The 24,245-nt window shown below is 36.2% G+C and overlaps 2 protein-coding genes across 4 annotated transcripts in view; both read right to left on the bottom strand.

Moving 5' to 3' along the window:
* The window catches only part of KBTBD2 (kelch repeat and BTB domain containing 2), a 194,110-nt gene that overhangs the window by 116,064 nt on the left and 53,801 nt on the right, over window positions 1-24,245 (bottom strand). The window lies entirely within an intron of this gene.
* The window catches only part of NT5C3A (5'-nucleotidase, cytosolic IIIA), a 51,730-nt gene continuing 32,048 nt past the window's right edge, over window positions 4,564-24,245 (bottom strand). For 2 of the 3 annotated variants that reach the window (XM_059395666.1, XM_059395665.1), the window contains exons 2-10: window positions 19,504-19,558; window positions 12,852-12,950; window positions 11,720-11,789; window positions 10,797-10,843; window positions 10,029-10,114; window positions 8,303-8,392; window positions 6,556-6,718; window positions 5,800-6,000; window positions 4,564-5,285 (exon numbers count right to left, since the gene is read on the bottom strand). In XM_059395666.1, coding sequence (XP_059251649.1) covers window positions 5,184-5,285; window positions 5,800-6,000; window positions 6,556-6,718; window positions 8,303-8,392; window positions 10,029-10,114; window positions 10,797-10,843; window positions 11,720-11,789; window positions 12,852-12,950; window positions 19,504-19,539 — 894 coding nt within the window. In that variant the 5' untranslated portion in view covers window positions 19,540-19,558 and the 3' untranslated portion in view covers window positions 4,564-5,183. The remainder of the gene's footprint in view (window positions 5,286-5,799; window positions 6,001-6,555; window positions 6,719-8,302; window positions 8,393-10,028; window positions 10,115-10,796; window positions 10,844-11,719; window positions 11,790-12,851; window positions 12,951-19,503; window positions 19,559-24,245) is intronic. The other variant, XM_059395664.1, reaches the window with a different exon arrangement.

Genomic DNA, 24,245 nt, shown 5'->3' with positions numbered 1-24,245 from the left:
AGTGTGACCATCTAAGTTTTACTCTCTTAGCAAATTTTAAAAACTATACAGTATAGGTCACCATGTTACATATTAAGTCCTCAGAACTTACTTACCTTACAGCTGAAAGTTTGTACCCTTTTACCAATTTCTATTTCTCCCATCCCCCAGTAACCACATTTGTACTCTGTTTCTGTGACTTCAGCTTAATTTTTTTTAATGCTACATATAAATAATAATGTATAATATACATCATTCTAGATCCTTGGCTTGTTGGAGGCTCCCTGGGCACTTTTATTCTTCCCTGTTGCTAAGGAGGGCATTCAGTTATCTGTGAGTGTGTCAGGGGCTTTAGTCTCTGGGAGGACCAGCTGCTCACTTTATAATGCTGCTGCAACACGCATTTACATTTGTGTTATGATTATGGGTTACAGCTCTGCCGGCATGACTGTGAGTACTCATTAGGGAGCCAAATACAGGGTAGAGATGCCACAGAGCACTTTCCTTAGTCATATTTTACGTGACTGGGGTTGCTGCTGGGTTGCTGCTTGAGCAGCTTGGATCTCTTGATAGAAAGCTGTTCACAGGCTCTAGATTGGGACCTCCTAACTTATGACTTATGCAGATTTTGAACTTTGGGCCCTAAACATGAAGTAGGTCGTTGATGCCCAGGGGGAGATTAGAGTATCTCCATGAATATGACATTTTAGCATGCATGTGTCCTGTGTGCTTGAAACACCACTAGGCTACCTTGCAAGCATCAGCAATCTGCACTATTTTGTTAAAACCTACAGTGAGTTTTGATCTCTGATTACTTAGGAATTTATAATACCTTTCAAAATTATTACTTAAAAGACAGAACACATTTCATTTTGGCAGGAGAGTTGACCTGACTGCAACTCTCTGTAAGCGCTGATACATTGCACTTCAGCATCTTAGGTGTCTAGGAACAAGGCTGCTCTCTTTTTCGTATGTTATGTACATATGCATGTATTTATTTTAGAGAGAGAGCACGAGCGGGAGAGAGAATCTCTGGCAGACTCTGGGCCCAGTGCAGAGCCTGACATGGGGCTTGATCTCACGACCCTGAGATCATAACCTGAGCCGAAACCAAGAGTCAGACACTTAACCAACTGAGCCACCCTGGTGCCCCAAGTTTGCTTTCTTTGAAGACATTTTCCCTTGGCTTTCTTGGGGGGATCTGCATCTTTTTATAAACTAAGAATAGTGCTTTCAATTATTTATTGCTAGATGCAGATATAAAACTTTCATGCTTATTAGAATAGTGTTTGATTCTGTGTGGTCTTAGTCCTTAATGTTGAACAAGGGAATCCTTCCAACTTACACTGGCCATATTTGGATCTCATTTAAACACAGATATTTAATGCATGGTTCCAGCCAAAATTTCTCCTTTGGGCTTGAATCTATTTGATATCTTCCCTTGTATACCCCACAGGCACCTCAAACTTTGCATGTCCAAAAGAGAATGTACATGTCCACAACCTTCCCAACACCTTCCACCCAAGGCTGTTCTTTTCTTCACCTGTCCCCACTTGATTAAACCAGACATCTTCAAGACCCTTCCTCCTCTCTCACTCCACACATTTAATCCAAAAGCAAGTCTTATCATTTCTAAACTTAAGCTACTGAAAATGATCTACTTCTGAGTCCTACTGTAATTTCTAGTGCAGACTTCTGTAGCAGCCCCTAACTGATTTGCTGGGGTAGATCTGCCCCACCAGTCCATTTTGCATGACCATGGCACTCCTTTGCAGGGACAGTAAAACCAAATGCATGATTTACAAAGCCCTGTGTGATCTGACACCCTCACCTTGATTCCGTTCATGATTCATAATTCCGTTCTTCCCTTTGCTTATAATACTGTTACACCAGTTCGCAGTTCTTTGAACACCTTAAATTTTCTTACTCGGGACCTTGTTACCTCTCCCTGGAATATTTCTCCCTCAATTCCTCACATGGCTGGCTCCTTATCCTTCAGGTTTTGTCTGAAATAGTATCTCCTCAGAGCTTCCTCTAGCTACCTTCTCTAAAATATTTGTGTTGTTTTTTTCGTAGTATCTTATTTCTGACTCATCTGCTAGGATGTAGGCTACACAAGGGCAGGAAGCATGTGGGATGTGTTAATTACTGTTTCTCCAGGACCTAGCCCACAGCAAGGACGTCAGTATTTGTTGAACAAATGACTGTTTACTTAGTCCTCACCTCAAGTTCATACCCAATGTTAGAGATGAAACCAAGAATCCTTGGAGAGAATCCTGGAGAGAATCTAAGACCCAGATCCAGGTTTGACTGACTTGAATGCCTGTGCCCTTTACACCTTGGGCACATTTTATCTTATCTACTAAAGCTGTACTGAAATACCAGAGTAAGCATAAAACACAGCAGGACTGGTCAATCTTGAGGGAAACTTGGACAAGTTTTAGGTTATTCAAGTTTAGTTATTCAAGATCCCACGTATCTTTTCCTTCCTAATGCTCCATTGGGTACACTAAAGAGAAAACCTTGAACCTAAAGTCTGGTTAAAAAAAACTTTAATAGGGTGCCTGGGTTCCTCAGTTGCTTAAGCATCTGCCTTCAGCTCAGGTCATGATTCCAGGGTCCTGGGATCAAGTCCCACATCGGGTTCCCTGCTCAGCAGGGAGCCTGCTTCTTCCTCTGCCTGCCGTTCCCCCTGCTTGTGCACTCTCTCTCTCTCTGATAAATAAATAAATAAAATCTTTAAAAAAAAAATTGTTCATCTCAACACCCAAAACTGCTTTACCTCTTGAAGTAAAATTCAAAATTGAAAGAAAAAAACCCACAAAACCCAAAAAAACCTCTAACAGCTAATGCTAGACTCTTTAGAGAACATGGTAGTTACTACACACTGCCAGTGTTCACTAGGGAGATGAAAGAGCTTTCTGTCCCCTCCATCCATCCAGACTGCTTATGCCTTCGTGGATGGGTAAGAGCTAACTGTATTGAATACTAGTGCTAAGCTATTCTAAATGCAAATATAAAAATTAAAAGCACACATCGGTGTTGATGAGGAGTACATGTCACCCTCACAGTGCTATATCTAGAGGATGTATCATTACCTCCACTTTATGGATATGCAAGCTGGAACACACGTTAACGGGTCCTGGTCACACATCTACTAAGTGGTAGAAAGAGGATTCAAATCCGGACAGTCTGACTCTATAGCCGATTTCCTAAGGGTTATATTAAACTACTCTGAAAGCTGAACTTGGGAACCAATTATTTTAAGTATCGGTAGAAACGGGCAGTGAGCGGTGATAGGGTCACAGGCACATAGGAGAAGAGGCAGGGGCCTTGGTTTGATAATCCAGTTAGGGCATGGGTGGAAGGGGCTAGAGAGGCTGCATGCCCTCCAGACCCTCATTTTATAGGGAGGTGCCTGACCTATAGCCTTAGTACAGGCTGAGTCATGACTAGAATGGAGGTCATAACTTCAGTATTCTTCACATTTACTCCATGCATCACGCTTCTTTGTAGAAGAAATTATAATTTTTATAATTGTACAATTTTTATAATTACAATTATTATGAGCTACTTTGGAAAACAGTCAATATGGCCAACTCTAGGGGTGCCTGGGTGGCTCAGTGGGTTAAAGCCTCTGCCTTTGGCTCAGGTCATGATCCCAGAGTCCTGGGATCGAGCCCCACATCAGGCTCTCTGCTCAGCAGGGAGCCTGCTTCCCTTCCTCTCTCTCTGCCTACTTGTGATCTCTGTCTGTCAAATAAGTAAATAAAATCTTAAAAAAATATATGGCCAACTCTAATAGCAACATGGGATAAAAAGCTATGATTAGATCAGAAATTCCCAACTAAAGCAGGGAGTAGGATACTTTTGGCCACTATAAACTTTGTTTCAGTGTTTGTTATAAAAAAAGACGAGCAGTGGTAGAGGATAGGATGGGCTACCCCAGAGAAAAGGTTTTCACTGCAAGACCTTGCCTACCTGCCACATCAAACTGTACTAGAGACTGCCAACCATACTGGGTGTCCAGACCCAGCTAGAACATGCTCTGTATCACAGCTCAGATGCTTTATGGAGTTAGTGGCTTGTAGACTCTGGAGTAAAAATGGTTAGAATCAGGGTCACACTTATCACAATGGCAAGTCTAAACCTTGTGGAAACCAATTATTGGGCAGTAGAAATTTGGAATGGGAAGTCAGACTGCAGAGAGGAATTTAGCAGTACTCAGATTTAGTTAACCGGAGACCCAGTTACACTTTGTTTCCTGCCTGTGGTTATTTCTGAAACTCTTAGACTTATAACAAAGTATCCTCTTTTACTGATACTTTCAATGAGGGGAAATTGTTTTCCCAGTCCCCAGTATTTTCTCTAAGGCTGAGGAAATTTCCTCTGCAACTATCTTTTTATCCTTAAACTTATAATGTGTAAGTTTAAAAATACTCAATTTAGATAGACACTAGGACAATGACAGTAGGACTTCTCTCTCCCTCTTTCCCTCTCTCACACACACACACACACACACAGGAAAAACACAGCAGGTGCTTAATAGATATTTGTTGAATAAATGAATAATTGTCTTGACAGTTCATTTAAAAAGGCTTTTCACTTCATGTGTATTATCAGTGCTTCAATATAGAACATTCTGTAATAATTAGTGGCATGTGGATAGCAAGGTTTTTTCAAACACTGAGTGCCAATATTTCCTGGTAAATACTGATTTCCACAAAACAGAATAGCCAAACATAACACAATTTCAGGAGACAGTGATATCATCAGCATAATTCACCCCAATTACAAAAATGGCGACACTTAAAATCATGTATATTATTTCATCATTTCATAAAATTTCTTTTTAAACTTATACAAACTTTCCCAAAGTAAAAAGTTTCCTCAAAAACCTCATAACATTACACTAAAAAATTCACTCTGGAAATGCAGCGAGTTATTTTTCAAATTTTGGCTTTATGATTTTCTTTTTCAATCTGTTAAAAAATAGAGTTGAGGAGTGTGTTGAGAGAGGTGGGGAAAAAAGAGCTTCCAGTTGATGGATTCACTATATCCAAAAATACCTCAATAATGGAGAGAAAAAAAACTTCAAGAGCAAGAACACATTATAAATAGAAGTCTTTCCGCAAGATGAACAGGTGAGCAGTTCTCACGTCAATTGCACCCACAGGAGTGAGCTCTTCTTGAAGAATGCTTGTTTACAGAATCTTCTGTAAGATAGAGTTGGCTACATCCAGTGATTCGTCTTTTACTAGAACAATGTCATAAGAGTCCATGTACTTTTCTAAAAGCTCGTCCACCTAATCAACAACAGAAAAATTAAATGGATATGCAGAAAGGAAAAGCAAATGGTTTCAGTATGAATCTCATTGTTAGGTTCAATCTTTTGGGCAAAATGTAGCAAATTAAATCTACTTTCATAAAACCTGTAAAATAAAAAAATTCTTTCAAACTGTGAAGGCTTAGGGACATAGAAATTATCCCACATGGTGGCTTTATACCCAAAGTCATTTCTTTCTAGTCCAGTGGTTCTCAACTGGGGAGACCGTCCAAGGAACACCTGGCAACATGGGGGACATTTCTGACTCTCAAGACTAAGGAGTGCTACAGGTTTTTAGTGGGAAAAGGCAAGTGAAGCCACCCCAATACAAACGGCACACATGTGCATCCCAACCCCCTTAACCACACCAAGGTAAACGGATTAAGAACAATCAAAATGTCTCTACTTTCTCACACATGCTTAGTAACAACTGCCCATTAAGTTCCATCCTTATTTTTCTACAAGAAAATTAAATGACACATCTACATACTTACTCTATCATTTAGATACCCAATTTTTAGGATGTGTTCAACGTTAGCTACTCCATCTGCCATTCTTATGTCCCCTTGGGAGTCTCCCAGCAGAATGATGTTGCTATTGTCTTTTAGTCGATTGAAATATTCTGTGTTCTTCAAGGCACCATCATGTTTGTTAAATACATGAATTAGTTCACCTTTAAATCCTTTCAGCACTCCCTATAAAAATATAAATCTTTTTAAACAATAGGTTTCAAACTGCAAATTCTATTTGTTCTATTTTCACATTCATGTTGGCAAGAAGGGCTCTGAGAAGTTGATGACTTTCTAGAGACTACTTTAAATGTCACACACAATGAGCTGAAAATCCAATTTTTACTTTTCATTAGTTTCCTAACTGGAGATCCCATTTTCTATATATCACACAATGTATTATTTTGATTAGAAGACTGTTCAAATAGTGATAGTTCTAATTCCTTCTTTTTTCCCACCTCTTGATATTGAGTCTTCAGAGTTGCTGCATTAAATCACATTAAAAGAACTTTCCCTAATTTTAATATTAGTCTGTAGCTTAGGAAACAAGAGTTTAAGAAAGGTATATTATTTTTAGAACATGGATATGTATATAACACTGGGAGATGATGAGTCCTATAGTAGGCCTTTTGAGTGACCTAATTTAATGAATATATGTTAAATAAAAAACAACTGCATTTATATGATTAAAATATATTCAGATTTTAAAGATAATTATTTAGAATGATTTCCTATACTTACATTGTCATCAAAATCCATGAAGTTGGACACTACTGTGATGTTCGGGTGATAAACCCCAGCTTGATGGATTACCTCCTCTAGTATATCACCAATACCAGCCGAAAATATGAACACAGGGATACCGTATTCCTGGAGCTTATCAAAGAAATTCTCATACCCTTCCCTGCAAGATGGAGGTAGGAAGTGATTGTTAAAGAGTAAGATATATCTCTTTTTCATCTAGAAATGAAAAAAGCAAAACCTTTCTACCTAATTCCATGGCTCATTTATATTCCCTTTTCAGAATTCTGCCCAAGAGCACGGTTATTGATGTCTATGACAACACTGATACAAGTTTTTCAAACAACAGTTAACTCTTTGCCTTCCTTTTAATAAATTCTAATAGTGCAAATTAGATGCTTTTAGGCTCAAATTAAATATGGATATAAGCCTACAATTCACAATTTACACCCTTTAACAGCAAATAGTTAACCACATCTTTAAAAAACCTCAGCCTGGAAAACCCATTTAGGGTTTTAGGGTGAGCTGGAGCACCTCCTGCTGGCCATCCTGCTCAACTACTTCCTCTTAGAAAACAGGGCTGGGGGAGGAGCTGAGGGGCATTCTCTTTATAGCTGGCATCTCTCCTACCCATGGTGTAACAGTGGTCGGTCATGTTCTTATTTTATTAATCTAAGTTTCTTGCCTTCTTGCTTTTCCTGGGTCACAGGTTAAGCTGCCTACAAAGGAATGAAATACTCACTAGCTGTCCTCACACTCTGACATTTAATGCTTTCCTCCTTAGAAGCAAACCACCTTAAAATGTAGCATCATCAAAATAAAAAGAAATAAATAAAAAGAAAGAAAGAAAAAAAAAAAGAAATAGCATCATCATATTTAACTAAGGAGTTGAAAATTGTTAGAAGTAGTAAACCATATTGAAAGAAGCTTAAAAAATTTTTATCCTATCATTCATGTACCACAAATATTTTATTATTTGCTAAATCATAGTCACATTTCCTAGAGATAGTTTTCAAGGAAGTTTGAGAATTCAGAAAGTAGATTCATGTAACTTTATAAACTTTGAGCAAAAAATTTTTTTCAACTTGATTTATAAACATTCCTTTTATATTTCATGTCTTTTCAGAAGTATTCTCTTAAAAATTTCAAAACGGTCCTGGTTTCATAAATTTCTAAGTTAGTCTTGAATTTTTTTTAAAAGTATTATTTATTTAAGTAATCTTTACACCCAGCGTGGAGCTTGAACTAATGACCCTGAGAGATCAAGAGGCACAGGCTCTACCGACTAAACCAGCCAGGCACTCCTACTCTTAAAATTTATTTCATGTGGAGAATCTCCGGATGTGTGGGTAACTCAGTTGAGCATCTGACTCTAGATCTCAGCTCAGGTGTTAGTCTCAGAATCATGAGTTCAAGCCCCGAGTTGGGCTCCACGCTGGGTGTGGAGCCTATGGAAGGAAGGAAGGAAAGAAAGGAGAAAGGAAGAAGGAAGGAGGGGAAGAAAGGAAGGAAGGAAGCAAGCAAGCAAGAAAGAACAAACTTAAATCTCATAAGGCTGTTATTCCCTACACCAAGATCTAATATGTCTTTCTAAATTCCTTACCTCACCCTATTCTGTGATAGGTGGTGTATTAGGGCTACGTTTTTATATGCAATATAGTTACAGATTATTTTAATAAAAGCACACACCTGAAGACATTTATAAGTCTGTAGACAATTAACAGCAAAAAACACCCAAGAAACTTACTTGAGCATAACATCAGATTCTGCCACAATTTCTTTAAGTTTAGCTTTGGGTAAAGCTTGTTCAACAAGCAAACCATGTGATTTAGTATACCTGCAGTTTACGATCAAAGAAAAAGAGAATATCAATTAAAAGCAAATTAAAACTATCGTCTTCATTAAAAAGCATTCTTCAATGACAGATAATGCAGTATTTCATTCATCATCATTTGGAATTAAATTTTAGAAATTTAAATTCATCACTAATGAATGTGTATCCTAATGTCTCAAAATGTAATCGAACATGTTCTTACTGCATTTCCCAGTTCTCCCCAAAGTCTCTTAGTTTAAATGTGTTAGTAAGATGATGAAAGGATACTATGTGTAAACCTTTCCTTAATCTACAGATATCCAACCTCAGGAGACATAATCATTTCTCTGATTACTGGAAGAATCAGAGAAAAGCCATTTGTTTCACCTGTGTATAGTCTAAATTGTTGTGAAATACCTTAGTGCTACCGAGTGCAAAAGAGAAAATCCTTGCTATGATGCTTTATATCAAAGCACCTGTAATCACTGCATCTCAGTCACAGACCTTTAGAATCTCTCTACCTGATATGCAGAAGCCCTGTGACCCTCCACTCTGGGTCATCTCCCATCATTAAGTTAGTGAGCTTGTTCTGCCAGGGAAGCTTATATTATTGCTAGAAAATTTTAATTACTAGACAGTCCTCTCTTTCATCATGCTGATCAGTCTTAAAACTTCCAAATCTGGGACCCCTGGGTGGCTGAGTGGGTTAAAGCCTCTGCCTTCGGCTTAGGTCATGATCCCAGGGTCCTGGGATCGAGCCCCGCATCGGGCTCTCTGCTCAGCGGGGAGCCTGCTTCCTCCTCTCTTCTCTGCCTGCCTCTCTGCCTACTTGTGATCTCTGTCTGTCAAATAAAAAAATAAATAAAAATCTTAAAAAAAAAAAACAACTTCCAAATCTGATTCCAGTTTTGCTCCTACAGGTATGTGGCCCAGGTTCAACTTTTCAACATGTCATCACATACACATTAATTAAGTGTGCAAGGTATTCAGGTTAGGCCATAGGATAATGAAGATAAACAACATCACTCCTGGTCTGTTAAGATTCTAAAACCACAGTTGTTGCTTCTCAAATCACAGCTTTCTCTATTCCATGAAATCTTCCCCAAATGGGATGGCTCCAGTTCCTGTGATTTTCTTAGTGGCCTCTTCTGACACACTCTACGCTTGTCAACTTTCTCCTAATAACATCATTCTCTCTGGACTCAACACAATGCTTTCAGTGTGGTCTGCTTGGAAGGTGGCATTTCTGTTAAAGCAACCAGCACCAGGGGTCCATTTCTCAGCAACTATGTCAACCTGCTGGCTTCAGCTCAGTTCAGAGTCAATTTAAATCACAATTCTTTTTCTATATACATTCAGCCACATTTTGTCTATATACTTTAAAAAAATTCTTGTTTTTTAATTTAAGTCTTAAATGCAGGATTCTAAATTTATCCTCATTGACCTTCATCTTAAAAACAAAACAAAACAAAACAAATTCTAGACTTTTAGAGTGATTAGAAAATTATAGTTCATTTTGTTATATTTAATCACTGCTCTAACTCAATGGATAATTTATGAGTCTATTATATACAGTACAGAGGGAAAATAAGCCATGAGTTGTAACTGCAATGTTATTTTATTATATTTTTAACGCAGCCTTTGCCTGATACACACTTACCATTCTACCATATAGGGGTACTTCTCTTCTACCGTAAGAACAGGATCAATTTCAATAGCATAATATTTTTCCTTTAGTTGCAGTAACTAGAAATAAATGAATAATTTAATCATGAGGATGACAGAACTATCATTAAGCTGCTGAGTTTTACAGAAAGCAAAAGGATATAAACAAATGGTTTCCATAAATTGCTGTTAAAGATGAGATCATGAGTACCTGGCTAATGCATATATCAACTGAAGAGATCTTTGTTGATCTAGTTTATATGTAGCAAAGTACTTTCAGGTCAGCAATTCAATGAACCCGACTAATAATCAAATTATTACTACAAAAACCCCTTTCGTTCTCATATGAAAGTATTAAGTTTGATTCATCTTTGGAGTCCTATGTTGTTAACACAAACACAGAGAGATACATATTCAAGGAAAGGAGAGAACTGAGGCAATTTCCTGGTCAATTTAAAGGAGAAAAACCTACACAAAACCAAAGTACTTTTGTTTTAATGTACGGCTAATGTAAGAACACCAGAATATTCTAATAATCATAAGTTTTTTATGTAAATTTTGTTTTTGTTAAAAAGTTAATTTTTTCATTAAAATAATGTTGAGAGTATATAACCCACACAATAAAACTAACATTTACTCAGTGTTTACTATGTGCTAGGTATGGTTAGAAGAGCTTATACCTATTGTTTGTGTGAATGAACCCGAAGAAATTCTCAGGCAAAAAGAAGTCTTTGAGTAACTCTGGATTACCATTAGTGTTTACCTTTTTTCGACATTCGTCTGTAATCAGCTTACTGTTGTCAATGACATCTGAAGAGTGAAAGCAAACTAGCATTAAAAGAAATATTCTGATTCATGCTACCACTACTTTAAATAACTTACTACTTTTAAGTTTAAATGCCAAGTCCACTAGTGTGGTCATTATAACTTTTGGCCTTAGTGCTATAATACACATGGCATTGCTAGCGAACTTAATAGTTTTAAAATCTAAATTTTGTATCTAAAGCTTTTTTCCTGTATTGGGAGTACTTCTTTAGAGATTCTCCAAAGAACTACTGGGCCAAAGGGTATGATTTCTAGTGGTTTTAATATAAATTATCAAAAGGCATTCTCAAATTCCACATGTACCTCCAGTAGTTGAGAGCACTTATATAACTCCTTCTTTGTCAGGTTGAAAAGTATTATTTTTAAAACTCAGTACCAAGTCTGGAGAACAAAAAAGTTATATTATCCTAGCAACACATCTTAACTGGATATTTATTTAATCATTCTTTTAGTTAATTTATTTATCAACAACAAAAAATTGAGTCACATTTTTATAAAACCAGAGTGGTTGATAAATGTTATTTCTTTAGGTTATCCAAAGTTTAAAACCTATGTAAATGTTTCTTGTATAAATAATGAACAGACCACATTTAGAGAAAATTCTCAGAGGTCTTCATTTCTCTTGCAACTGAAATCACACTTGAAAATTGCCATTTATATAACATGGGGAAAAAACAAATCCTTGAAATGAAATTTTAAAAAAGGGCAGGTCTTCTCACTTTCAATGTCCAAAAATCAGAAGGAGGAGGAGGAGGAGGAGGAGAAAAACAAACTCCAGTCAATCTCACAGATCATATAGGAAAGAAAGGATCTTAAAATAAGAAGTACTTTCATGAATTTGTTTATGAATACCATACTTACAATGACATGTTGGGCATCTTTTCCCTTCATAGGAAAATCTACTCAGTGTCATATCAAAGTCTGTTATTATCTGTAAAGAAGGGGAAAGGCATTATGGAACATACAGCCACTGAGGGCAGACATGTACTGTACTGCCCCCTGCCTAGAGGTATGGGACTGTACTCAGCCCCTGACCTGCTCCCCACCCCAACTGGTTATTCTCTCTGCATTCTATTTTCTAATGCAGCTCTCTACTGGGAACAGCAGCCCTATCTCCTCCAACTGCAAATTCCTGTACTGATTAACCAGATTTTATTTCATGACAATGTTGGGGCACTTAAGGTATAACTTGATAGTTAAGTCCTGGGAATCACCTTGGTTATGCAGCAATACCTTAAGTGCCCCAGCATTGTCACCAAATCAAATTTATATTTGTGGGTGATTGGGCTACTGTTCTTGAGATAAAATGTTGCACAACCTCAACCCACCCAGTCAATGTACAAAAATGCAGGGGAGGCAATTAAACCATATGAAGCTCCCCATTACAAAGAAGGGCATTCTGTCATATACTACATGGATGAAACTTGCGGCGATATTATGCCAAGGGAAATAAGCCACTAGAGATGGACAAATTCTGCATGATTCCACTTATGCGAGGTATTTAGTCAAACTCCTAGAAGCAGCAAATGGAATGGTGGTTGTCAGTGGCTGGGGGTGGGAGGAGAAGGATATGTGGGTTGCTCTTCTATGGGTACAGTTTCAGTCATGCAGGGTAAAGAAATTCTAGAGATCTGCTGCATAACAATTCATGTAGAGTTAACAACACTGTACTGTACACTTAAACATTTATTAAAAGAACAGATTTCATAGGATGTGTTTTTTACCATGATAAAAAACTTATCTCTAATGGAGGGCTTGAAATTACAACCCTGAGATCAAGACCTAGGGTGAGATCAAGAGTTGGGTGCTCACCTGACAGAGCCACCCACGTGTCCCAAATTTGAATATTATTCTTAAAACGGTTTAATACTTATGCACTGCATTAGTTAGCTTAGAACTCAGTATTATGCAGACTTGAGCAAAACATGAGATGAGTCCGCCTGAACATTAAAAATAAAGTCTTAATAATAAAGACTTCCGGATAATTATTCACCTGAAGTTTGCCAGCTCCTCCCTTAATAAGACCACAGATAATTTCTTCTACTCTTGCAGGGTTCTTGATTCGAACTGAACTTCTCTGAAATTCAGGCATCTAAAAAAATAAAAGGAAGTTAATTAACTATTTTTTAAATTCCTGTTTTCCCAGGTTCTTTTGACACCAAGCAGAACCTTATATTATTTTAAGATGTAAAAATCTTAAGGCATTAATTTTAAAAAAGGCAAATCATGGGGCGCCTGAGTGGCTCAGTGGGTTAAAGCCTCTGCCTTTGGCTCAGGTCATGATCCCAGGGTCCTGGAATCGATCCCCGCATCTGGCTCTCTGCTCAGCGGGAAGCCTGCTTCCCTTCCTCTGCCTGCCTCTCTGTCTACTTGTAATCTCTGTCAAATAAATAAATAAAATCTTAAAAAAAAATAAAAAAGGCAAATCATCATATCAAATTACCATATATACACATAATATTTTTTGAAGCACAGTTTCTATCTTAAAGATTAAGACAAAATTATATTGTAATATATTACCAGAAAGTGTAATTCTTCTAATTATAAAAGTCATGCATGGTTACCACAGAAATTACAGAAAACATATAAAAAAGAAAATAAACATGGCTTAGAATTCTACTACCTGAAGTAACATTACCTGAAGTAAACATTTAAATTTATTTTCCATTATTTTCATTTCTATGATTACAAATATGCCCTGTATATGCATAGTTTATCTCATCCTCATATATTTTTTTCATCCAGCTTTTAAAAATTAATTATTATTTCATATACTATTATAACAATCTTTTATGCATTATTCATTAATCAAAATAAAACCCTAGAGTGGAATGGAGAATATCTGAACTTAGTGATAAAGAGTTTTCTTATAAGATCTTTCTCTGTAAGGGGCGCCTGGGTGGCTCAGTTGGTCAGGCATCCGACTCTTGATTTCATGTCAGGTCTTGATCTCAGGTTGTGACTTCAAGCCCTGCATTGGGCTCCACACAGGGCATTGGATCCCACAACTGTACCTTTGTATAGGTAGTTAAAATATATTTTAAGTATATTTAACTTGAAAAGGTGCTTCAAGATCTTTGTTCCTTTATTGTACTATATATAATACAAATTACCCCAAATAATTTCATTTTTCTTGGCATAAATTTTACAACAGACTTATTTCAATTTAAGACAACTACTAAGACATATGAGACCACCAGCATGAGATTCTTGATCTCTGGGTCTTGAGTTCCAGACCCATGTTGGTCATGGAGCCTACTTAAAAACAAACAATCAAACATATTAGAACACCTGGGCTTAGGCAGCTACTAGGCTGGTTTACTCAGGACTTAGTGTTGCTCAATAATTTAATGTTAAATACTGCTTCTTTCTTCTACCCTATCATAGAGAGAATGAAACTGATGAGAGTAAAATGCTCACCGTATTCTTAGGGCATGTGTACAAGAAGACTGCAGGGGAAGGAGATTGGAGGGCACGAAATAGCTCCACAGTATAAAAAGACAGTAGGAGAACCTCAGATCAAGGTTCTATAATGGTTTGTACCCAGTAACCTTTATTTACTTTATATGCTATTATTCTGGGTATGTTATCACCAACATTAACATATTTCATGTGTATCAGAGAAATTATTATGGAAAATTCCCTAGACCTATAGCTCTGCTCCAAGAACATGTGACCAGTTGAGTCTCTCTGGTCCTATGCTGTCTCTGCATAATAGACAAAATTAGAAAATTGGAAAAGGCTAAAATGTTTTCCTAAGACTGAAAGATACATATGGAAATGTATGGGAAAGAGAAATGCTAACATTAAAATTTTCTCCACAAATGAAAGATGCTACAATACACTTAATTTTAAAAAGCCATATTTAAATAGCACAGGATAACCTGCCATGCAACTAACTTTCATACAGTGATTCTTTTAACTTAACTGGACTTTAGAGGTGTCAACAGAATAATGGTTACCTAAATATTTATTTTACAATGATGTTTCAATAGATGAGAAAAGTAAATAGGCAATTATTCCTAAATTCCTTTTCTTCATTCATTAATCCATTAATTCACATAAATATTTACCTGTATTTTACTTTGTGTCAGATGCTACATGCAAGAGATATGATGATTAACAGTACTTACACTGTTTTCCTGTTGAGTTTTAGAAACCATTGCTGTTTTGGAGTATCATTTCTGTAACTCCCTTACAAATACTTAACTAGTAAGTCCATCTCCTAACAACTAAATTCTGGTCCTACCTCTGCCTTAACAGGCAGATGCATAGTAATCAGCATATGTTTGACTTAATAACTAACCCATTACTGAAAGCAAATGTATATCACTAACTATATTTTCACCAAGAAAATCAAAAATGTTTAATTTTAATGTTTAACATTAAAAATGTTTAATTTTCTTGGTGAAAATATAGTTAGTGATGTTCATACTGACAAAGATGTCCTGCCTCATGCGAATGACATCCTACAATACATTTAATTAAAAACAAACAAACAAACAAACAAAAAACCCCAACACCTGTATTTAAATAGGATAGGATAGGGATGCCTGGGTGGCTCAGTGGGTTAAAGCCTCTGCCTTCAGCTCAGGCCATGATCTCGGGGTCCTGGGATTGAGCCCCACATTGGGCTCTCTGCTCAGCAGGGAGCCTCCTTCCCCTATCCCTCTCTCTGCCTGCCTCTCTGCCTACTTGGGATCTGTGTCTGTCAAATTAAAAAAAAAAAAATCTAAATAGGATAGGATAAAATCTTTCAGATAATGAATAGGAAACTAGTACCAAAGCCACTTCAAAGTAGGTTGGTTTCTGCTAAATTAACAACTATTAGATTGGATTATAGTATCACTAGGGCCTGAAAGACAACCAGAGGCTGGAGCAGTGATATCCCTGCTTCTGCACAACAGCCCTTCATTTTCAGATAAATAAGCAGTGAATACCCAAATAGCACCAGGATGAAATTACACTGACGAGAACAGATGAAGAGCAGCAGAGAATACAATAGGAAAGAGGACCCAGGTATAAGAAATTTAAAAATGATAATCATATCTGTTTTGAATTATATGGAAATATACTGTACCCCCCTTCCACAATACACAGACAATTCACCAAAGCATATTATAAATATTTCTCAGGAAACTGAGATATTGGGCATTTTACTCAAATATTTTACAATGCAACCTAAGAAATACATTTTTTCAATACTACATGAATTATGTCAAAGAATGTCAGAATACTACAATATTAAGAAGTATACTGTAGGAATACAAATTCATCACATATCACACACTTTGGTTACCTCCTCAAATCCCTTCTTCGGTAATTCTTCTTGGACAAAACCACACCTGTTTGGGAACACTTAAAATAACAATGCTTCAAGTCTGAAGGGCAAGTTATTTTGAACTGTCTGAAAACTTTTCAACTTGATTATGATGTAATTTTATGGTTAAAAAAAAAAATAAGGGGCTAAAAATGTCTGCCACTTGCAAACAAAAGAAAACAAATTCATTTTATAAGGCACAATGTAAAATGCTGAAGGAGCAAAGCTTTCCTGACAAGAATCAGGGCATTTTGGTTGACTGGAGCCAAATCTGACTTAATGCTAAAGATGACTAACAAAAACCTAAAGTACATGTGTTCTGGCTGTAAAATGCATTTGTACAGATAAAATGAACTCCTAATCATTAGTTTACTTCCATAATCAAAAAGCAATGATTTCTGAAGAAGTTCATTTCAAAGTTATACAGTTTCATTCACAACTCTACAGCAATATTTGATTACTTGATATTATCTTGCAGATACATTGTGATAAAATAGAGTACCTGCCTGGCATAGTTACAAAATTGTCCTAATGATGATTTACCTGTATTTCTCTGAAAATGGCCCACACAAAAATTAGTTTACATGACTTAAGGATCTTTGTCTGAAGTTCTCAGGGAAAATATTTTTTTGTTTTGTTTTGTTTTCCAATGTTCATATTTGGTAGAAGCAAAAGACTTCATTACTGCGTTGGTACAGAGGAGTGGGCACTACAACTTTATAAAAAGTATAGATTTTGGGGTGCCTGGATAGCTCAGTGGTTTAAAGCCTCTGCCTTCAGCTGAGATCATGATCCCAGGGTCCTGGGATTGAGCCCCGCAGTGAGCTCTCTGCTCATTGGGGAGCCTGCTTCCCTCTCTCTCTCTGCCTGCCTCTCTGCCTACTTGTGATCTCTCTCTCTGTCAAATAAATAAATAAAAATCTTAAAAAAAAAAGTATAGATCCAAAACCCCCTATTCACACTGGTATAGCCACTCACATACATGGACAGTTTATTTGGAAGACCATACATTACTAAAGTGTAGCGATAGTCAATCCTCCCTGCCTATCACATTTTTGGTCCATTTCCACATTAAGGGAGTGTAGGCCAAATTCATGCATTCAGCACATAGTCATTAAATGTAAGGTAGCTCAGTAAGAGATACAAAAGTTTTAGTAAGATAAACATCTTAAACTCAAGGCACATGTTCTCTAACATGGATTGTAATACAGGAGCCCAAATAAGTAAAACATAGCTCAGACATTCAGATAAAATATAAGAGGACTATAAGAGACTTGTGATTATCTCTGCTGGGGCCAAAAGAGGAAAAGCCAACTGAGGTAGGCTCTCAAAGAGTAGCAGGATTTGTTTATGCTGAGATCATGAGCCAAAGTGCAGGGTCTAATGGAGGAAAAAGATAAACAGCTCTGTCTGGAACGCTACTTTATGTGGTGGAGAGAGAGAGAGAGTTGTGTGTGTAAAGTATGGGAAGAGATTTGGACCCAGATCATGAGAAGTTAAGAACAACATCCTAAGGAGCTGCCAACTCCTTACCTAGTTAAGGAGATACAACTTGAAAGATGTATCAACATTTTTAGAAAAGCAAACCCCAAGGTAAAAATTATGCAACGTAATGCAATGATAGTTTAAAAAAAAAAATACACACACAACGCACACACACACATCCCCACACCATTTTTGGCTGGTTTTCCTTCTCAGTCTTTGTGGGTTGACTACAGTGCTACTTACTTCCAAAGAAGACACCCTAGAGAGTTCTGGGACACAGGTAACAACAATTTATATGGTAGGACATTCCAACATCACTTGTCTTCATTTTGGTTAAAAAAAAAAACAACTCAAGCTGAAAAAAGTTAATAGATTGACTGAATTTTACATATCAGAGACAAATTGCAATGCTAATCATGCAATGGAAGCAAAGGTCATGCCGATGTATTAGGCTGAACCAAATGAAACTACCAATGTTGGACTATTCAACATACAAAAGCACAGCAATTTCATATGTTCCATCCTAATAGCAGTAACATTACACGACAGCAGCTTAATCAGCACTTTGAGGCAGGCTTCACCTCCTGTCACATGCTGGATGAGGACAACTAAGCTGAACAAGAGGTTTATTAATTGTGACACAAAGCTGTTTGCATGCTAAGTCATGTTCTGGTTTATAGACTCAAATGAAAAGAAAACTAGGAAGAAAGGAAGAAAATAAGACAAGAGAAAAGGAAGAATGACAATAAAACAACAGAAAGAGAAGATTTAAGGTGATCATGGGGGGAGCTATCCTCTTTAAGAGAAGGAGAGATTGTGATTTTTTTTTAGGATTTTCCCACTGTGAATATGGAAAACAGAGACAATTTTTTCCTCACATACAAACGCTACTTACATAGTTAAAACACTCACTAACATAGGAAATCAACATTTACTGAGTGCTTACTATGTGCTATTAGGCACTTAATATAATTTTTCATTAAATTATGAATAAGAAGATTTCACTTATAAGATGAATAGGGTCTGAAATCCAATATATCCTATGGTAACTGTAGTTTATAACACTCTATTGTGTAACTGAAATTTGCTGAGAGAGTAGAACTTAAATGTTCTCCACCCCCCCCACCCCCCATCCCCTCCCACCGCCAAAGAAAGGGTAAATATGTGAGGTGATGGATATGTTAACTAGATGGGGAAGGTGATTCACAATGTATATCAAATCTCAAATCATCGCATTGTACACTTTAAATATCTCACAATTTTGTCAACTGTATCTCAAGAAAGCTGGGAAAAATATGAATAAAACAAGAGTTTGGTGGTTTCATGCAATTTCTTAAAGGTGAAATTATTACCCTCATTCAAGGGTATCACAGCTCTTATGGACTAAATTAACATCTGAAGCAAGTTCTGACTCCAAGGTCTATGTTTTTCCATCCTCATTCTAATGTCTATAATGCAATGAGCTCTACTGTTATACAAGTTTTTTATTTCTTTAATTTAAACATTTGTCATTTTAATTTGGAAGCTTAAAACATCTCATGCTGTATAATTTAAGTGTGTTATTGCTGAGCAAGGAAAATTTTGCACTAAAAGGAATGGAATAACCATTTTATATGCTGAGAAAGACTCCAATATACATTATATTTCATGCAAAAAATTTTTCTAAGGTAAGCTAAAGTCCAATTCAACAAATATTTGAGGTTCTATTATGTATCAAACACTGTGAAGAAAGACCTGCATAAAGTTACAGTCCCATAATTGATGATCTGGTTAGAGACAGAGGTAAAAGTGGTGAAGATTCACCATTGATAAATGGAACTGGAAATACTCAAATACCCACCATTTTCACATGTACAGCAGAATCTTGATTAGGCATTTCTTGGTTATCCAATCTTCTGGATTTCCCCAGGTGATGTCACAGTAAAAGAGAGAGAAAAAAAGTACACGTGACATACATATATTTCAGGCTGTTCTTGTAGGTTAATGACATAGTAAGGTGGTACTTTTGGTTGGACTTAAATACCAAGTTACTGACCGCACCTTTTCCTCTTTCCTAAGAAGCTCAGCAGAGATTTTTCTCTATCTTACAAAGGCTGGGGTTAAAAATTTTGTATGAAAAACTTGCAGCTCCCCTATAAGAACTTACATAGTGTTAATAAGATTTGAATAGTTAAAGTTTATATTTTCAAGAAAATGCTTTATTACAAGAATATTTTATCAACATTTTCTCTCTATATAAGGATGAAGTTTGTGGGAATATTATGCATTACTATTACTGAATCAATGAAGGAAGATATGAATTGAACATAAGGAGAAATGTAATATACAAAAGTCAAGTTTATTCTTCAATTTTCTCAGATTAAACTCTAATTTTGTGACATGAGGCAACTACTATCTGAGTTAGTGTTTGGCCCAGAATAAGTATGTGATAGTGTTAACTAAATGATAATTTTACAGGTTTGGGTAGAATTTATACATAACAATTTGTTAAACTAAAAGAAGTAGTTTTTATAATCTCTCTCTCTTTTTAAGATTTTATTTACTTATTTGACAGAGAGAGAGAGATCACAAGTAGGCAGAGAGACAGGCAGAGAGAGAGGGGAAGCATGCTCCCTGCTCAGCAGAGCCCAATGCGGGGCTCGATCCCAGGACCTCGAGATCATGACCTGAGCCAAAGGCAGAGGTTTAACCCACTGGGCAACCCAGGCGCCCCTATAATATCTTAATAACATAAAATACCTCTTATCATTATTCTTTTTTTTTCAAGTTTTTCATTATCAATCTTAGCGAAAATTACTTTTGTTCCTCAGAGACTTTACTTTTACTTTACACTAGGTAAGTAAAAATTTTTAACAAAAGTAGTACTTTAAAAGGGCAAATTTATCAAAAGGGGAAAAAATCTGACTTTTTCTTAAAAGTTGGACATTACAGGGGCAATTAAGTTGATTAAGCAACTGACCTTTGGTTTCAACTCAGGTTGGGATCTAGGATTGTGAGATCAAACCCCTCAATGGGCTCTGTGCTCGGTGTGGAGTCTGCTTAAGACTCTTCCTGTTTTCTCCCTCTCTAAAATAAATAATCTTTAAAAAAGTTAGACATTGTATCTGTGCTCTTTATAATTAAAATGTATTGTAGCAGATACATAAAATTTTCTCAATTCTAAGATTCATTCCTCCCCCCTTCCATTTTTAAATACATAAAATTTGGAAGTGTCTTATGAAGCAGTATTCTCCCTCCCTTTTCAGAAAAGCCATTAGTAAGTAAATGGTCTTATACCTGATGGCATCTTCCAGCCGAGTAGACATTATTTCCAAATAGTAAAATGCCACCAATTTTTCACATCCAAAAAATAATACAGTATTTGCAGAAGTATCTATTTATCTTTCTTTATACTCTATAACTCATAAATGTTTTGATCACTACTCCCTAAATGTAACTGTAATGGTAGTTTGGGGGTTAGTAATCTTTAGATGATTATAGTCAAACTGAAGTAACCCTTCCTTTCTGTCAGTCCTTGATCTAAACAAAGGAGATGCCACAGAAGTTGCCTGTTAAATCTCTTTCTTCATTTATAGAAAACAAAGCATACAATATGCTTATGGTTTTCCTTTGATGTTTAATATCTGAACAGGGGTCTATATTTTTCGGAAAGCACAATTTTAAATAAAACCATTTTATTAGCTTGAAAAAGAGGAAGGAGAATGTGGAATAGTACTGTAGAGTTTACAAAGCATTTGAAAAGCCCAAAGAAACACAGAATTCAAGCAGTGCAGAATACATTTTAATATCTAGGAATCTCAGATCCTTTTGTCACATAGAGCCAGGCAGCCCAATTCCTATCCCCCCACCACTAAGTTTGGCTCATTTATGTTTAGTAAGGAAAGATAAGAGGGGGAAAAAAAAAACAGTGTCAGGAAGTAAAAAAGTAATTGTCTTTCTCATGGTTGGTCTCTACACATTTTATTTAAACAAAAGACAAAAACAAAGAGTCTTCAGAAATTTGATCATTTTAGGACATTATTTTTGATAGGTAAACCTACTAGTTCATGGATACTATACAAATTTCAACTGAAGGTCCTTCATTCTTTCCAGTCCTCACTGGCAATCTGACCAGAATGTATCCTTGTTCAGAGATAATACCACATAAAGTGATACTGTGTCCTAATGTAAAAAATCACCCCATTGTCTCTATTATTACAAAAGTGTCAAGAGTAAAGCATAAATGTCAGCGTTCTGGCACTATTCTAAAGAAGGCACTGAAAATTAGGGCAGGGTATTTTTAAACCAATCAGCTTGTAAACCTATACTTGGTATATAATGTTCTGGCTCACTTCACCAGCAGTCATCTGCTGCAGATGCTTCAAGAGAAGAGCTGTTGGAAAAACACATCAAGTGTAGAAGACACATTCAAAAATAGAAAATACTAGCCTGGAAGTATGAACCCTCTTCATAGGAAGTTTTGAAGTTTTAAAGTCTTTTGAATTTTAAATGTTGTCTGGAAAGTATGGAAATTGGAAAATAATTACTCTGTGTGCTTTCACTATGAGGTTAAGGTCTCTGCTCTAATGGTGTTCATTACACAGAATATATAGGACAAAGCTAAAGACTGAAGCAAGAGGTAAGAACTTCTCTGGAATAGCACAAACTTGATAACTGAAAAGTTTTCGTGATTGTGGTTATTTCCTTCTAAGATCATTAACCTTACCTTGAAAAGGTAGTGACAAATCAATGACTGAAAATTTCTATGTCTACATGATTACTTGCCTTTATATAAGTTTTATTTATTTTTTTTTTAAAGATTTTATTTATTTATTTGACAGAGAGAGATCACAAGCAGGCAGAGAGTGAGGCAGAGAGAGAGGAGGAAGCAGGCTCCCCGCTGAGCAGAGAGCCTGATGCGGGCCTTGATCCCAGGACCCTGAGATCATGACCTGAGCTGAAGGCAGCGGAAGTTTTAAAGTATCTGAATGCAAACTGAATATTTTTAAAGGCCCACTTGACTCTGTATTATGGGAAAGTGAAAAAATCGAATTAATCAATATCATTGGCTTAAAAAGTTGTGATTCTGTTTCAATTATACTTGCCGAAACATTTACACAACATAACAATAAACTCATGAAATTTTGAACGGTAAACTGTATACTACTTACATAGGAAAAGGCAAGTATTACTATAATATGGACAGGGTAATAGTAACAGTGGTAAACTTCCGAACAAATCCATTTTTGCTGCACTTTTCCAGCAACCTGTATTGCTTTTCCTAAACTTACTTAGGTTTTTAATAATGGCACTTTCTTAGGGTGATTGGCACAAGAAAAATAAGTTTGTTATTTTGGTAGCATTGTACAACAGTTTCTTGGAGCATTTAAATAATTCTTCCCAATTAGATTTTTAAGGCAGCAGTGGAAAAAATATACAAACTGGAAAGTGAAACTTTCTCGATACAGACATGAAACAAAAATGAAACTGAATATTCTTAGGTCTTTCCTGAGCCTGTTGGGGAAAAGAGAAAAACTGAGGTGTGAAGGGAAGAGAGGAAAAATAGAGGAAAAAAAGAGAGGAAAAATAGACTTCAAAGGCTAGTGTTTTAAAAATTGGCAATTTATATCAATTTTCTCAAATAGTAAACCTTGGCTTTTCAGTAACAATTTTATGAATACTTAAGAAAATACATAATTTCAGAGCTTGGAATTTATTCATAAATAATCCCCACCCCCATGACCCTAACATTGCATTTTTCAAGCTGAGTAAACCAAGGCACATGGAAATTGAGTAATTTATACTGATTACCCTCAGTGCACTCTGAGTTCTGTCCTTGAATCTGTCCTAGAACAAGAGCATAGGTGGGAAGCAATATCCAGAGATGCAGGGGCTTGGATATAGACTGCCAATAAAAACCAAGTAAACCGCTTTAAGAAATGGTCTGCTGCATTAACTAATTCTCCTGACTAAAACACACACACACATACACAAAAAGAAAACAAATACCAAAACTATAAAAAAATAAGGCAAATTCAATTATTTAAAACTAAGTTAGCCACAACGTTCTAAGGTTTTATAGCAATATATGCTTGAACCTTAATTTTCAAAATACAATTTGTTATAAATCTTAGAGACTGTAATTCAGCTTTTATCGATTCATAAAACATTACCAGTATAATCTTATTTCATAAGATCTTAGATAAAATAAGTACAAAATAAAAGTTCATTATCTTTATACTAGGCATAATATATGGTTCCTAGACCTAGGGACACAAAGCATGTGGTAATCAGCAAAACTAAGTCACAGAGCAACTAAATGAACAACAAAATTGGATCATACAGTGCTTTTCTTTTTCCTTTGAAAAGAGATTTCTAAGGATACTTTGCTTTTTCTTAACATTTACATGTGAAACAAGAAGCTCTTGAAATTAGATGCTTTAAATTGTAATTTAGAAGACCCAAGACACTGCAAAGTTTTACATAGTTCTATCTTTGTAAACTGTAAAGTTTTACATTATACTGCTTTCCTCTATTTTTATTTCCTTAATCTGTATTTTTAAATACCTATAATTTCAACAAGATCCTGAACCAAAAAGAGTC

The sequence above is a fragment of the Mustela nigripes genome, chromosome 4 (genome assembly GCF_022355385.1).
Source record: "Mustela nigripes isolate SB6536 chromosome 4, MUSNIG.SB6536, whole genome shotgun sequence".
Taxonomy (NCBI): Eukaryota; Metazoa; Chordata; class Mammalia; order Carnivora; family Mustelidae; genus Mustela; species Mustela nigripes.
This window is presented reverse-complemented; position numbering and strand designations above follow the sequence as displayed.